We start from the raw sequence: 16901 nt of genomic DNA on the forward strand, positions 1-16901 counted from the left end.
AAATCATTAACAAAGTATGAAAGTACAAGTCTAAATTGGTAATAAGTCAAGAATACAGCACTTGTAGCTGCAGTTATAAATTGTTTACTAACGTTTATTAATGTAGATTTAATGCTTATGAATTCACTATTTGCTAATGCCTAATAAATGGTTCATAGTGTGTAGTTATTATAAAGTGTTACCTATAAGGGTTGTATTAATGACCTTATATGTTCTCATAGAGCAGTGCAGGTGATCAAATGTTTTGTTTTCTCACCACTGTCATTTTTGTTGTGTTTATTGGTTACTGACAGGAATAAATGCGCAGCACATATTTATCTATATGTTGCTCTCAGCAGCAAGGACGATGCCTGTGTGTGCGCTATCACTATATTAACAGCAAAGGTATGTTCAACTTCTTTTTACATCATATCAAATTAGGGCTCGGCCACATGGCAAAAATGCCATCTCGATAATTATTTTCCATTTTGAACGATAACGATATATATTTTGATGTAAATTGTTAACGCTTTCAGATTTACATTTAAAAGAGTACCTCAACAAAGCCACAAATATTAGAGGGTACATTAAACGGCATAACATTTTCGTCCGATAAATTTTCAGCGGCCAAAAATTTGGTACATTTCTAATTCCAATACTATTTTAGATTCCTATTGTTGCACATTTCTGCTGTGTGATTGGTTCTTAGTTTAATATAGAGTAAAAATGTCCAAACCTTATCATCGTTATTGACACAAAATTTATCACGATTCGATATAACATCGTTTATCGGCCCAGCCCTAGATCAATTAATAAAAACGACTTGACAGTGAGTGTATCGAAGCACTGAATCACGTTCAGTCTCTGTCACCGGGTTTCTGCTGTAACTTAAAGTGAATCTTTTAAAATTTCGCAAAATAAATTAGGTGCGTTTGTTAAAGACAAGTTATTAGAGCAGCCTAGTTGACCTAGCAGCCAACAGTTAACATAGCAGGCGTAATGGAAACAGCTGATTAGTAACGTGGGTGTAATATTCACTACCTCAGAGTTTGTTTGTATTGATCTGCTGTATTTAGCATTACCTTTTTAACCACCTCAACTTTTTCGAATAAAGTTTAATTAGAAATGTGACATTTCTATCATTCGTTTATCATGCGATAATCCAAAAGGCTGGTGGAAACTCAGTTTGTGAACGAACAAGAGCAGCAAGTTGCTGACTGCAGTTCTCTTACGGGCCACCGGTGTCACTTATAACAAGGGTTTCTAAGTTCTACATATAGCCCCTTTAAGATGTTAAATGTTTTGTTAGTTGCCCAATTAAAGAACAAATAACCAAACAAAGCAGCAGCAGAGGCGTTCTCAACGAAGCAAATTATTTACGACATATCATAAACATCCCAAATCTAACTACAGAACAATACTGTAAGAAAGATTTCTGTATAAAGCACTCTGGATATCTCATGGATCGCTGCAGGGGCATCTTCAACGTGAAACATAATCTCTGATCAACGGCACATATGAGAGATCAAAATCCAAAACTAAAAGGTTTCAGCTTCCTACACAAAGCTTATATGCATCTGTTTTTTCTTTGCAAGTGATTCCAGCATTGAATCTCTCTCAAATCAAGACGCAATGTTCTTATTTTAAGCACCGCTACTATTTTTAACCCAATTTAAAGATGAGAATGAGTCTCTCTGAGAAAAAAAAAAACCCAAAAAAACTGAGTCGTACATGAACTGTCCCAAATCCAGCGCAAACCAAAAACCAGGGAAAAATGGCACACCTAAGGAAACATAAAACGGTCAACAAAAGCCATAGAAATACGCAAATTTGTTCTACTGAACACAGTCCATGAGGGAGGAATTTTCCAATAGTTAAATTCCCACATTGGGCACTGCATTAAAGCAAAGGAGGAGTGAACGGGCATACAGGATTCACAGTTAAAACAGCTTCGTTGGCCTGTAACAAATCTGAAGTATTACAAAATGGAACAGTGATCACCAATGGTTACTTGGCATTGTTTTCTGGGCCACACTTAGGTTAGAATACCATCAGGTGTGTGAATGCGTGTGTTCTGTTTTTCAGAAGGGGGAGGGGTTTTGGGGGAGGGGCGTGGCTAGTGGCAGTATGATCCAATCACAAGCCCTGTTTGGCGAGCGATGCAGACACCTGGTCGGCAAGGGTGGAGAGCTGCGGCGGGTCGGCCATGTTGATGCTGCCAGAGGAGGAGACAGTGCTTAGGCCCTGCGGTGACTCGTCCAGGGACACGATTTCTGCGCCGTGGTCGGTTCGCGCTTTGGCCTGCTCACGGAACATCAGTTTGTGGGACTCAATCTGGGAAATGGAAATTACCAATAATTTATCTCAAAATATTATATATATATATATATATATATATATATATATATACACAGTTCTGTCCATAAATGTTTGGACATCGACACAATTCTAACATTTTTGGCTCTCTACACCAACACAATTTATTTAAAATGAAACGAACAAGATGTGCTTCTGCAGACTGTCAGCTTTAATTTGAGGGTATTTACATCCAGAACAGGTGAACGCTGTAGGATTTACAACAGTTTGCATATGTGCCTCCCACTTGTTAAGGGTCAGAAAGTAATTGGACAGAATAATAATCATAAATCAAACTTTCACTTTTTAATACTTGGTTGCAAATCCTTTGGAGTCAAATACAGTATGAAGTCTGGAACGCATAGACATCAGACGCTGGCTTTTATTCCTGGTGGTGCTCTGCCAGGACTCTACAGCAACTGTCTTCAGTTCCTGCTTGTTCTTGGGGCATTTTGCCTTCAGTTTTGTCTTCAGTAAGTGAAATGCATGCTCAATCGGATTCAGATCAGGTGATTGACTTGGCCATTGCATAACATTCCACTTCTTTCCCTTTCCCATTGGTTGCTTTTGCAGTATGCTTTGGGTCATTCTCTCTTGTTTAGTTTCAAATCCATCGTGTTGGTGTACAGTGCTAAACATGTTAGAATTGTGTCAATGTCCAAATATTTATGGACCTTACTGTATATATATATATAGTTTTATTGCAAAGAGATACAATTCACAACAGCTGTTAGACATTTTAATAGCAATTTCCCAGAATTAAGTTCCCTAATCAGGCAATGAAATTGAAGCAACACATCCCTTCACATCATCTTCCACTAATACAAAAAGTATTTACAGTAGCAACCGGGATATTAGAAAAAATCCTGTGTTTAGCCCTGTTTAAGTCTAACATTTCATTTATAATGGTCTTAAAAGGTTCTTAAACGGTCTTAAACTTGACGTGAAAAAACCTGCAGAAACCCAAATTAAAAAAATTAAAGGGACAGTTCACCCAAAAAATGACATTGTACTCACTATTTACTTTCCCTTAAGTGGTTCCAAACTTTTATAAGTTTCTATTTTCAGTTGAACACAAAAGAAGAGATTTTAAAGGGGAAACCTGTAACCATTGACTTCCATAGTAGGAAATACAAATACTACAGTTAACATTTTTCAAAATATCTTCTTTTGTGTTTAACAGATGAAAGAAATGTCCTTGATACAGGGAAAGAATGAGTAAATTATGACAAAATTGTTTTTATTTTTGGGTGAACTATCCCTTTAATGAGCGTCTGAGGTGAAATGGAGAGCAGCCAGTGCTGGTTTATTTTGGCTTTGAGCGGATCTGAGATTCTTGGCTGGAGATTAAAAGCAAATTCTGAACTGAAAGTCAAATTTAATGATGCTATTCCCATAAAATGAACATGGTAATGCGGGATCATTCAGTATTAGCAGCAAATACTCCTAAGAGTTTATAGATATTAACCTAATTGCTGTATTTTGGAGCAATTCCATCATTTGATGTTAGTGTTCCCCTCTATTGTGGCCATGTAACTAGGACTTGGATGATATAAAATCTAAAAACTTGTCAAGTACCAAATAATAACATGCTCAAATCACCAATGGATAAACAATTAATAAATAAAAAAGATGGTGTTAAATGGGTAAACAAACAAATAAAAAAGAAAATCATATATATATATATATATATATATATATATATATATATATATATATATATATATATATATATATATATACCAGGAGGTGTCACCCAATATGCATTTCAAAAGAAATTTGTGCTTGCTATTATCTGTATTATGCAATTCCCAGTGCTTTTTATTTTATTACTTTTATTTAGCTTTTTTGGCCAATTTAAAATGATTTTATAGTAACTTTATTATTTTATTCATAAAAGAAGACATTTTGAAGAAAGCTAAACACCTTTAACAATCAACTTCCATAGTAGGAAACACAAATACTAAGGAAGTCAATGGTAACTGGTATCCAACATTTTTTAAAATATCTTCTTTTGTGTTCAACAGAAACTCAAAGGTTTCAAACTATTAAATGATGAGCATTTTCATTTTTGGTTCAACTATCCCTTTAAAACTGGGCACAGTTTAAATTTGGATATGACCCCAGCTTTGTATTTTTTAAATCTTAATGTGAACAATCTGTTTGAAAGAGATGCATTACAGTTATTTATTGTCTTGGTACATTTAGCTAAATAATGTATTTTGATACTTTGGTCTGCATTACAGGCTCCAACTTTTAAAATGTGGATATCCCAAGTTGCTACATGGTTACCACTAGAAAAACGTACCTATGACAAGCATAAAAAACGGACAGATTTTGGTCAATCTGGTCTCCCCTTTGGGAATACGTAAAAAAGCGCTCTTAAAACAACACAGGATCCTTGTCTTTCATTTACAATTACTGAATTCCTCTCTGTTGTACAAGTTTGCACTATTATTATTTTAGTCATTAACGTCTTGCAAATCTGACTAATCCTCAAACATCCCATAATCAAAACTGTGCAGATGATTTGATGTGGCCATCTCTGTCTGTCTCCTCCTCTCTGAATACTTACTGGAGTCCTCAATCTTTATCTGGGGGTTGCTGAGGAGGATGGGCTCTGGGGACAGACTGGCAGATGACAGGGTGGGGGTTTCAGAGGGGTCTGGGGTGAGAAAACCCTCATCTTGGGGCGTGTTTGCCCCTCTGTCCTTCTCTCTCTAGAGATGGACCCCAGGGTGGCCAATGGGTGGTGAAATGAACACCAATGGTTGACCAAAACAGAAAGAAACACAAAATGATATGGGTTGAACAGAAAGGAAAACGATGGAAACACAAATGTAAATAAACATCCAAATTAAAGATGAAGAAGGTGATGTTTTCATATAAAATACACGGTTTAATCCCTGTTTAATATGTAGAGACAAGTATAAGCAAGACATTCAAGTTCTGAAGCTCAACGAATCACTACTAAAGAAAATGAGATCCTTTTAAAGTTAAATTGGTTTTGTAGTCTAGTCATCTAAAAAACAAACAAATGACTCATTCTCAGAAATCACCTGAGAAGGATTTACATAGACAAGATATAAATATATATATATATATATATATATATATATATATATATATGTATATAGATATTTAATATATATATATCTATATCTATATATATCTATCTATCTATATATATATATATATATATATATATATATATATATATATATATATATATATATATATATATATATATATATATATATATATATTTATATATATATATATATATATACATATATATATATATATATATATATATATATATATATATATATACATATATGTATATAGATATTTAATATATATATATATGTATATATATATATACATATTTAATATATATGTATATAGATATTTAATATATATATCTAGATATTTAATATATATATATATATATATATATATATATATATATATATATATATATATATATATATATATATATATATATATATATATGTATATTAAATATCTCTCTCTCTCTCTCTCTCTCTCTCTTTCTCTCTCCTCTCTCTCTCTCTCTCTCTCTCTCTCTCTCTCTCTCTCTCTCTCTCTCTATATATATATATATATATATATATATATATATATATATATATATATATATATATATATATATAAATATATATATTAAATATCTATATATATATCAGTGCTCTAGCTTTAGGCTGTCATTTGTTTAACAGCAGGAGTGAAGGATGAATCACATGTGGTCTTACCCTCCTGTTGCCTCCTCCAGGTGTATGCTTAATGTTGTCCATAGATCCAATCTTAGACTGAGCCTTGAAATCAAGCTTCTCAGACCTGATCTCAATGTTTCCTCCACCTTGAAAAGGTGAAATTCCTCATGACTCAAATTAAACGGATAATAATTAGCATTTTCATGCATTCAAAAACACTATGATTGAGTCCAGTGCTTAAAAGGATAGTTCATTCAAAAAAACACTCACAATTTACCCTTTAATCAGTGTTTCTGGTTAGGAGCGCCGAGTTCAGGCTGTATGATTTTTAAAGTAATCATGTCACAGATGTTTTCACACTGCATGACTATCTGGCCTAGCATTTTGTCACTGCTTTGTTCACACTGCAAGATGGATTGGAGACAGGGAGTTTCACATTGCATGACTTTACAATAGGAAGAATCGCCGACAACTTCGTCCAAACTACGTCTCACAACCAAACACATGCGAGAAGTGACATGGAAACAACGAGGTCACGTCGTATATCTTTTGTTATTAACTACATAATGAGAAAGAAGCCTTTAGTGAGGTAGAAAATGTACTTATTTTGCTCACCCGGCTTTAAAGGGAATTCACATCAAGGGCATTTCTCCGCAACTTTTTTCTTTTTTGACCCGGTTGTGGTATTGCTCACATGACACGTCAAACAGACATGAGTGCTCCTGCTAAAGTTACACTAGTTTTTCCTCCATTTCTTGGGTAAAAATAAACTGAAAATTAACGATTTAACTTCTCCCCCAACCTCCCGCTGGCCTGCAGATACACACACTAATGGATGCTGCTCTTTCACTGACTGTAGGCAATCGCAGATGTTCATTTCAATCAGAACACATTTCACACGGCTTGATTTGAATCACCGACAGCTCCACATATTTAGCACGCCAAATATCTTGCGGGTGTCTCATCGCGATTCTCTCAGATTGCGTCGTTGATAGTTCACACTGTGTGATTGTCACTCACGTGAACGAGGAGCGATTTGCCTGTGATTTCAGGCATTTGTCTGCGATTTCTCAAAACCTGTCGGCGAGTCAAAATCATGGCTAAAATCATCCAGTCTGAACTCGGCTTAAGTAAACATACAGTTGAAGTCAGAATTATTAGCCCCCTTTTTCTTTTTTAAATATTTCCCAAATGATGTTTAACAGAGCAAGGAAATTTTCACAGTATGTCTGATAATATTTTTTCTTCTGGAAAAAGTCTTATTTGTTTTATTTCGGCTAGAATAAAAGCAGTTTTTAATTTTTTAAGAACCATTTTATGGTCAAAATTATTAGCCTCTTTAAGCTATTTATTTTTTCTACAGAACAAACCATCATTATACAATAACTTGCCTAATTACCCTAACCTGCCTGGTTAACCTAATTAACCTAGTTACGCCTTTAAATGTCACTTTAAGCTGTATAGAAGTGTCTTGAAAAATATCAAGTCAAATATTATTGACTGTCATCATGGCAAAGATAAAATAAATCAGTTATTAGAAATGAGTTATTAAAACTATCATGATTAGAAATGTGTTGAAAAAAATCTTCTTTCCGTTAAACAGAAATTAGGGAAAAAATAAACAGGGGGGCTCATAATTTAAGGGGGCTAATAATTGTAACTAAGGGGGCTAAAATCCAAAGTGGACATGCGTGATTACCTGGTTTGTGACGAAGGTTGTCTTTCGATCCACACTTTGACTGCACGTTGCTCAAATCAATCTTTTTGTGGAGGATTTGGACCTTTTCAGAAGAAAAAAACAAGGATTTTAACATTCACCCACATCAGATTCCATTTAAAACTATCCAAACACACTTCCATGGATTCACAAAGACTTTCAGTCTCTTAAATGCAACACACCTTTGGTTTAATCTCATCTGAGAATAGATTACAACAGTTGGGTTCTGGTTTATAATTGATTGTATGTGCTTTTGTTAAACCCTTTTATATGCAGTTGTATTTAATAGAATAATTAGTGCAGATAAACTACATTACCCATGATGCTTAAACAGAAAATTCCACCAATCAGTGGAACCTTAGCTTCGCCCACTCCCATGAGACACCCAAAATGATTTAATCTAGTCTCCAAATGTTCTATACTATATCTATAAATCACGGTAATGGGCGATAATTGTAAAATATACTGTAAAATATGGAAGTGATCATAGAAGTGATGTAATCTATAAATATGGATGTGAAATATATAAGCAGTGCTGCTGAAAGTGTCAAAATATGTCATTTCTAAAAGCAAATTGTATTTAAAGGGATGTAATAAAACCTCAGTATACACAGTATATACTATAAAAGTATAAAGAACCACAACCCTTTAACCGTCTACGTAGTTATTGGTTCAAAAACAGATTTGCTCTTCACCGTTCTCCAGTTTAGACGATGAGATGAAAATACAACATGAGAACGGTACAAACGTGTACCATCCCTGCTCCCAAAATAGAAGCAATGACCTCATAGCCGCAGCTGCTGGGGCTTTTTTCTGTATAAAAAGGCCTCAGTGTCTTCAGGGTGAGGTCAGCTCTCAGATGGAGCCAAACACTCACCATAGAGCAACAGTCGGCTGACCAGAGCGCTACAACAAGACCCCTGTGTACTAAAGAGCTGATGTCCTTCAACAGCGGACCACTGCAACTCGTCTTGAGTGCATACGGGTCTCTAGGGATCACTCGCTGCTGCTTTAATGAGTGAACTGAGTGTCTTTAATGACAGGCTGGTTGGCTTTAAGGATTAGGATTTTAGTTGTGGTCTGGTCATTTGGTTGTGAAAGGAAATGAGGCGTTCCTCAATCTGAAAGTCTTGTAATTATATGGAAAATCGTTTAATAAATGCTTGATTAACCAATTTTTTTTTTAGGAAATTCTAGTTGCTGTGAATGCCACAAAACAGCATGCAGGAGAACCCTGAATCAATGAGTAATCATACTGAGGTGCTGAATGATGTTCTAGGTCTGGGAGGATTGAGAAATACAATGTGCTCTGTAAGAAATATCAGTAAATTAGCAATATTCTGTATTTTATGATTCATGTTTGTATTCTTCCCCATTTATTTATGCTTTTGAATTGCATTATGAGACCTCGATCTTTATTCCAACATCTTTTAACCTTGAAAAGTTTGAAAAAGTGACTTTTATTATGATTTTTAATCATTTAAAGCTATATATTGTCTGGGTTGGTGTTGTATATTACTGTACAAAAACCTTTTAATAAACTGGCAGTACATTTTCTGTTTTGTTTCAGTGTATTTCCCTGTATAATATTTGTTATGAATTATATTATTTCAAACTACTAAAATATCAATAAAGCTACTAAATATGACCTCCAAAGACTACGTCGAATAGTTCGGACTGCTGAGCGAATCACTGGTACAACCCTTCCTACTCCCCAAGAAATGTACTTATCCAGAACAAGCAGGAGGGCTGCCAAAATCACTCTGGACCCCTCACACCCAGCACACTGCCTCTTTGAACTTTTACCTTCTGGTCGACGCTACAGAGCACTGTGCACCAGAACAGCCCCACACAGAAACAGTTTCTTCCCTCAGGCAATCCATCTCATGAACACTTGATGATAATTATTGTGGAACCAACATCACTACTTGCTATACACTTTTATACACATATACACTTATTTAACAACACACTTTACATGCCAATTTGCACATAACAGCTGCACATATAACGTTGTATATAGTAATAAACACGTACATACACTTGTCAATCTGTATATTTGCATTCACTACTTATATTTTTTTATTTTTTATTTTTTTTAAATATATTTATTATCTGTTTTTTGTCCTGTCTCTGTAATCCTGTTGCGCTGTAGAAGCTCTGTCACGAAAACAAATTCCTAGTATGTGTGAACATACCTGGCAATAAAGCTCTTTCTGATTCTGATTCTGAAAAATCACTTTGTTAAACTGTAGAGTTTAATTTTCATCATCAAATATGGACAGAAAAGAGATTAACATCCCATAATGCAATTTACAACCGTATATAAACAGTAAACACTTGTGAATCTCAAAATACGAAAACAGTTAATTAACAGAATTGCCCCAAAAAACTGTGGCTAAACATATACACACACCCAAATAATCTATTAATATTCAGATCGATGGCTCAATCAGACTGGAAAATCATTTAAATATTACTTCAAGAGTTCCCACTTAGATATGCTTGGCTTTTAAAGCAGGTTTGGCATGCTGTCCCAAGAGAGAACCCTGAGCTCGGAGATATTTGAGCCCAGGGCTCCCGCCCGGTCGATAAGCATATTAGGAGATCCGAGATCAGGTAGGTCTCGAGAGCTTCCCCTTTAGAAAAGGGAGGAAAAGGAGGAGATGGGGTGGAAGGGGGGATTCTTCCAAACGAAGATAGAGCAGTAGGGAGAAAATAATCCATTTATAGTAAACTAGGATCACTCTGATTGGATTATTACTGATTACAGATGAGCAGCCAGACGTGCTCAATCATATCACGTGCTCCTCTCGAAATTAGTTTATGAAACTTCACTTAATAGATCTATGTAATAAGTAGATTTAAAATGAACGTTCAACTGGACTAAAAGAGGTGGTATAAACCTAAAACAATTTATCAACAGGAAAAATGAAACATGCAAATCCTTAAATGCTATTAAATAATTCAAGAACACCTTACTCAAATTCACAGAGAAGTGTATGTATATTTAAGTACATTTCACATCATAAAAATGTTACTTTTATCACATCTCTTGTCTTACTATCTGATCAGTGGATGAGACTGAATACTTACCAATATTTGCTAAATAAAAAATCTGATATCAGCAGTCTTTCAGATACACCATTAAATGGGCTACATATACACAAGGATTTCCACACACTAATCACCCTTTTTATTGCTAATGTATGACTAAATGCTAATGTATTTATTTTCTGAAAATGCTTGTGATGTTTACTCAAGCTTTGAATTTATATATTGATCTAAACATTGCTCTCATCTATCCTTCATTCTGTACATTACGCCAAAATTCACTTTGTGAAGTTTATAAACTAAGTTTGAGAGGATCACGTGCTTACGATTGCTTGCGGCCGGTCCCCCATTACTCAATTTATGATTTACCAATCAGACGATTCCTAAGCCACTATAAATACCCTAAGTTCCATATAACAGCTATCTTCGTTTTGAATAATCCCACCTTAGACCACTACTCCTCCTCCTTTCCTAGATGGGTGGCATGGTGGCTCAGTGGTTAGCACAGTTACCTCACAGCGAGAACGTCACTGGTTCTAGTCTTTACCAAGCCAGCTGACGTTTCTGTGCGGAGTTTACACGTTCTCCCGTGCTCACGTGGGTTTCCCCCCGGTTCCCCGGTTTCCTCCCACCATCCAAAAACATGCAACTAATGATAATTGACTAATCCAAATTAGCACCATAGACATGCTTCTAGTAAGTAGTTATCTATTAAGTGCAATCACAATCTGTCCATTAGCTACTACAGCAGGGGAGTTTTCGAGATCTACCTGAGCTCAAACTCCCCTCTCGCCTTGCAAACAGGAGGGAGCCCTGGGCTCGAGGATCTTATGAGCTCAGGACTCCCCGGGACAGCATGCCAAACAAGCTTTGTAATCAATCATTAGCTAAGTGTAAACTCTTGAATAGCATATAAAATGATTTGTCTGTATCTGGACAAAAGTTGTTTATCAATTATTCGTAGGGCCACATAGAATTTATGCACGAAGAATTTCATCAGATTTATTAGTAGCCCATGGTTGAGTGTATTTATTTGCTTATAATAAATATTCTTTAATATTCATTCGAATAATTTCACTAAATAATATGCACAAGTTTGTATAATTTATTAACAATTAAGTTTGTAAAGTAATATTTTCATTTTTTAGTAGATATATTATAGGACAGACTTGCTTTACCAAACAGGTGGATCTAATTGATTTGCACTGTTAACCTTAAATAAGGAAAAAAGTTATAGATTTTTATTTAATATTTTACTTTTTAATCACTAAACTCCCAAAATCATTCTGCGTAAAATTCTAAAAATGCAAAAAAAGTCTGCAGATTCTGTCTGGCCCTGATTATTAACCACTATTACTGTCATTGGCCAGAACGCGTACTAAGTCTGTAAATAGTTCCAACAACAAATGTTGCCCTGTTTACTCACTTTTCCACCTCCGGGCACATGTTTGAGATTATCTTTGGAGCCACATCTAGCCTGCACATTAGTTAAGTCCAACTTCTGATCGAGAATTTGCACCTGAAAGAGTGAACAGTTTGGGGAAGAGAAGGAGTCATCTGTGTCTTTTAGTGTCAGAGAAGAACCCAGAGAGCAACCGGAGGAAAACTGGTTTAATTAGGAAAGGCTTTTAAGAACATGTATGTGTAGGACTTTGTAGGAATTAGTGACTACAGATAAAACTGGGTGTCCGAATTGATAATCCCAAGGTTTCCACAAATGGTCATAACTTCAGGAAGAACCAAGACTGAAGGCATTGAGTTCAACCCATAGTTACTCACATTGCCACCTCCGGGTGCATGTTTGATATTGTCTTTGGAGCCACACTTTGACTGGACATTATGGCTCTTTATGGATACGTACCACTGTATACATTTCTGAAGAGCACGAAATACGTCCCAGGAGATACTTTTTTGCTGTTTTTGTGTTTGAAAATCCACCAGAGTACAATTTTTAGATCTCAAATTTCTGCCATTCGCACCTGCTCTTTTAACGTAAATCCACCAGAGGTCGCTGCTGACTGACTGACTGACTGACTGACTGACTGACTGACTGACTGACCGACCGACCGACCGACCGACCGACTGACAGACTGACTGATCAACCCACCCACCCCCTTCCCTCCCTAAACCCAACCAACAGTGTTTTCAAAACCAATCCGGAAACAAGAAAAGCCTTGAGGCCACCTAATTTTTACCACGTTTTCAGATCTTACCCACCCAGATCATTCTCACCCTGTTATTTATTTGTTTATTTTATTTCTGCCATTTGTTTTACCTGCTTTCTGGAACTGTTCTTCGCCGGACTCAAACCCTGTCATCGCGGTCAAATCCGCTCTTCCTCTAAAGTCCACCAACGTACGTGTTGAGCCAATGAGCAAACTGGGAACAGCGGAAAAGCTGTCCACACGGAGGTTAGAGGTCAGCCGGTAGCGCGAAAAGCAACAGAAACTAGCTTTGGCATCGTTTAAAGATGAAACGCAGCCATACGTACCTCTGGATACATAATTCGCGCTCTCCAGAAATGTATACGGAGGGTAAGTATCCACTATAAGCCTATGTTGGATGTTACAGACATCACACTTGCAAGTCTGTCGAAATGTGGTTGTTTACATTAAACCAGTGTTTCTCAACCACGTTTCTGAAGGCCCACCAGCTCTGCACATTTTCCGTGTCTCCTTAACCAAACACACCTGATTAGATCATCATCTCATTAGTAGAGACTGAAATACACCTGTGATGGGTGTGACCCACGAAGGAGACATCCAAAACATGCAGTGTTAGTGGGCCTGGAGGAACGTGGTTGAGAAACACGGCATTGAACACTGTCCCAAATTTGACATTGTGTTGTTTGAATCCAGCATTTACTTTCAACACTCAACAATTGACAAGACCCTCTTTTCTGCTTATTATCAATCCTGAAGTGTAAATCACTTATTTTTTTACAAGGTTTCCACAAATGGTCATAACTTCAGGAAGAACCAAGACTGAAGGTGTTGAGTTCAACCTATAGTTACTCACATTGCCACCTCCGGGTGCATGTTTGAGATTGTCTTTGGAGCCACACTTTGACTGGACCTTAGTGAAGTCCACCTTCTGATCAAGAATTTTTACCTGAAAGCGTGCAGAGGTCAAGCAAGACAAGAATTACCTTCTGTGGTAAAACCAGAAAGCTTCTGACAGAACCTAGAGAGCTTGTTTTACTATTAACATCAGAGGTCAGCGTTTCTAACTTCATGAGGAACATCTGAGGAACATCTGGAGTCAGTTAGGGATGGCCGGGAGTTTGATTAGTCTCCACCTCCAGTCATCAGTAGGGAAAGGAGCAGGCTGTTAAATGTTCTTGGTAGGGATTGATGATTAATGATAAATTGAGGAGTGAACTGGGTCTGGATAACGTTTATCCCATTGTAACTCACATTGCCACCTCCAGGTGTGTGCGTGATATTGTCTTTGGAGCCACACCTAGAAGGGACATTACTAAAGTCCAACTTCTGATCGAGAATTTGCACCTGTTTAAAGCAAATGTTTGGACATTTTCATGAACAAAAACCAAATTGGTAAATGTTCCCTGACTCTCATGAAGAATAAAGACATTATAAACTCAGTGTGTTAAAATACACAGGATTAAATAAGAATAAAAACTGTACAGAAATGCTTTAAAAAGGACAAAAACACAGGCTCATCTGAAATATATGTGCTTTAGCCTACATTTTTGTGAAAAAAACATTGTTAAACATATTTTGCCTGCAGTGTCTAGGTAAAATGATCATTACTGGGCAGTACGACGCTAACAACATTTGTTCCTTTTCACACTAATTACATATACAGGGACTTATCAGTGAATAAATTATTATTTTTATGTATTTCTTTGAACAATACCTAAAAAAATACCACAAAAAAACTTAACAGTGTCTATGATTTGTAATTGAATATACAGTTGAAGTCTTACAGTTGAAGATTATTAGCCCCCCTGTTTATTTTTTCCTCAATTTCTGTTTAACAGAGAGAAGATTTATTCAGCTCCTTTCCAAACATAATAGTTTTAATAACTCATCTCTAATAACTGATTTCTTTTATCTTTGCCATGATGACAGTAAATAATATTTGACTAGATATTTTTCAAGACACTTCTATACAGCTTAAAGTGACATTTAAAGGCTTAATTAGGTTAACTATGCAGGTTAGGGTAATTAGGCAAGTTATTGTATAACGACCGTTTGTTCTGTAGACTATTGAAAAATATATAGCTTATAGGGGCTAATTATTTTGACCCTAAAATGGTTTTTAAAAAAATAAAAACTGCTTTTATTCTAGCCTAAATAAAACAAATAAGACTTTCTCCAGAAGAAAAAATATTATCAGACATACTGTGAAAATTTCCCTGCTCTGTTAAACATCATTTGGCAAATATTTAAAAAAGAAACATAAATTCAAAAGAGAGGCTAATAATTCTGAAAAACTGTATATATGTATATATAAATGTAACATACAACAAAACATCAGATTTGCAAAAATGTACAGTGCTCTCTAGGCATGGGACGGGTATACCGTGATTTGGAAAAGTCAAGGTTTTAAAACCGGCAACATTTCCTGTAATACTGTTCCTAAGGTATGTGTAAGATTTTTCTTTTGCATTTTTTTAGTACAACAGTATCTTCAGCAGAAAAAATATCCAAAGATGCCGTTTTAAATTGTAAAGAAATCTGTGCTTTTGAAACAAATGAAGACAGCAGAAGTCAATCAATCATTTGAACTATTTAGTCTGACATGTTTACTGCTCCAAAATATTATAAATCTTAAAAAAAAAAATATATATATATATATATATATATTGTTTTCAAATGGGAAAAACGGTTGTTTTTCACCCAGACATTTGAAAAGAATATATTTTAGAGCAGTGAGCACAATACCATGATATTTTTATTTAAGGTTATCATACCGTCAGAATCTTATACCGGCCCATGCCTAGTGCCTTCTAGCAGATTTGTCATCTCAAATGTGCAATCTAATTTATGCTTCACAAAAATGTAGGTTGAGTCATTTATTTACATTGAGCCTGGGCTGAAAACACAACACAAAATGACTTAACGCTAACTAACACTTATATAAAAAAAAAATAATAATAATTCAAAATATCAGTACGACTAAGAATCTGCTAGAATAACACTAATGTGATAGCCACTGACGATAGTTTGGACATCAGAAATAATAATATATATGTACTGTTCCATTACTCACGTTTCCACCTCCTGGTGTATGCTTTAGGTTGGCTTTGGAGCCACACTTTGACTGGACATTGCTAAAGTCCACCTTCTGATCAAGAATTTGGATCTGTAAAAGGCAGAACATAGGGAGAATTGGCTTTAGATACTATCGTTGTAAGGAAGAGAAAGTTTTCTGAGCAGTAAACAGGTAACTTTTCATTGGCTGAATGGAATGACATGATTAAACTCAATTTAATTTTATTTGGGTTTCAGCTTAAAGCAGTAATTCATCATCTTTTCTCATTCCCAGGTCAACCAAGATGTAGGTGACATTTTTTTCTTCACTGGAGAATATATAGAAGGATAATTTTTAATGGAAATTATATATATATATATATATATATATATATATATATATATATATATATATATATATATATATATATATATATATATATATATATACAGGGGCTTAGCGGACATTTTAAAAGTGGGGGGGACGGCTGTATGAGATCATACGTTCATATAATTATTAATGACCTGTTTCTAAATGGTCTGTCTCTAAAAGTGAGGGGGACAAATGCCCTCCATGCCCGCTGGTTGCTACACCCCTCTATATACTACCCATCAATATATATATATATATATATATATATATATATATATATATATATATATATATATATATATATATATATATATATATATATATATATATATATATATATATATATATATATATATATATATTTATATATATATTTATTTATTTATTTATTTAATTTTTTTAAAAGAAAATTATTCTGTTCATCAAGGCGGCATTTAATAAATGTTAAAAAAAATGTTAAATTGTTA

The 16901-nt window shown here is 35.1% G+C and overlaps 1 protein-coding gene across 1 annotated transcript in view; it reads right to left on the reverse strand.

The window, feature by feature from the left end:
- Nucleotides 1–2221: 2221 nt before the first annotated feature.
- Nucleotides 2222–16901, reverse strand: part of mapta (microtubule-associated protein tau a) — a 64842-nt gene continuing 50162 nt past the window's right edge. The window contains exons 8-14 of the mRNA XM_056468876.1: nucleotides 16081–16173; nucleotides 13861–13953; nucleotides 12269–12361; nucleotides 7771–7852; nucleotides 6111–6217; nucleotides 4910–5054; nucleotides 2222–2313 (exon numbers count right to left, since the gene is read on the reverse strand). Of these exons, the coding sequence (XP_056324851.1) occupies nucleotides 2309–2313; nucleotides 4910–5054; nucleotides 6111–6217; nucleotides 7771–7852; nucleotides 12269–12361; nucleotides 13861–13953; nucleotides 16081–16173 (618 nt within the window). The 3' untranslated portion in view covers nucleotides 2222–2308. The remainder of the gene's footprint in view (nucleotides 2314–4909; nucleotides 5055–6110; nucleotides 6218–7770; nucleotides 7853–12268; nucleotides 12362–13860; nucleotides 13954–16080; nucleotides 16174–16901) is intronic.

Source organism: Danio aesculapii, chromosome 12 (assembly GCF_903798145.1).
Source record: "Danio aesculapii chromosome 12, fDanAes4.1, whole genome shotgun sequence".
Lineage (NCBI taxonomy): Eukaryota > Metazoa > Chordata > Actinopteri > Cypriniformes > Danionidae > Danio > Danio aesculapii.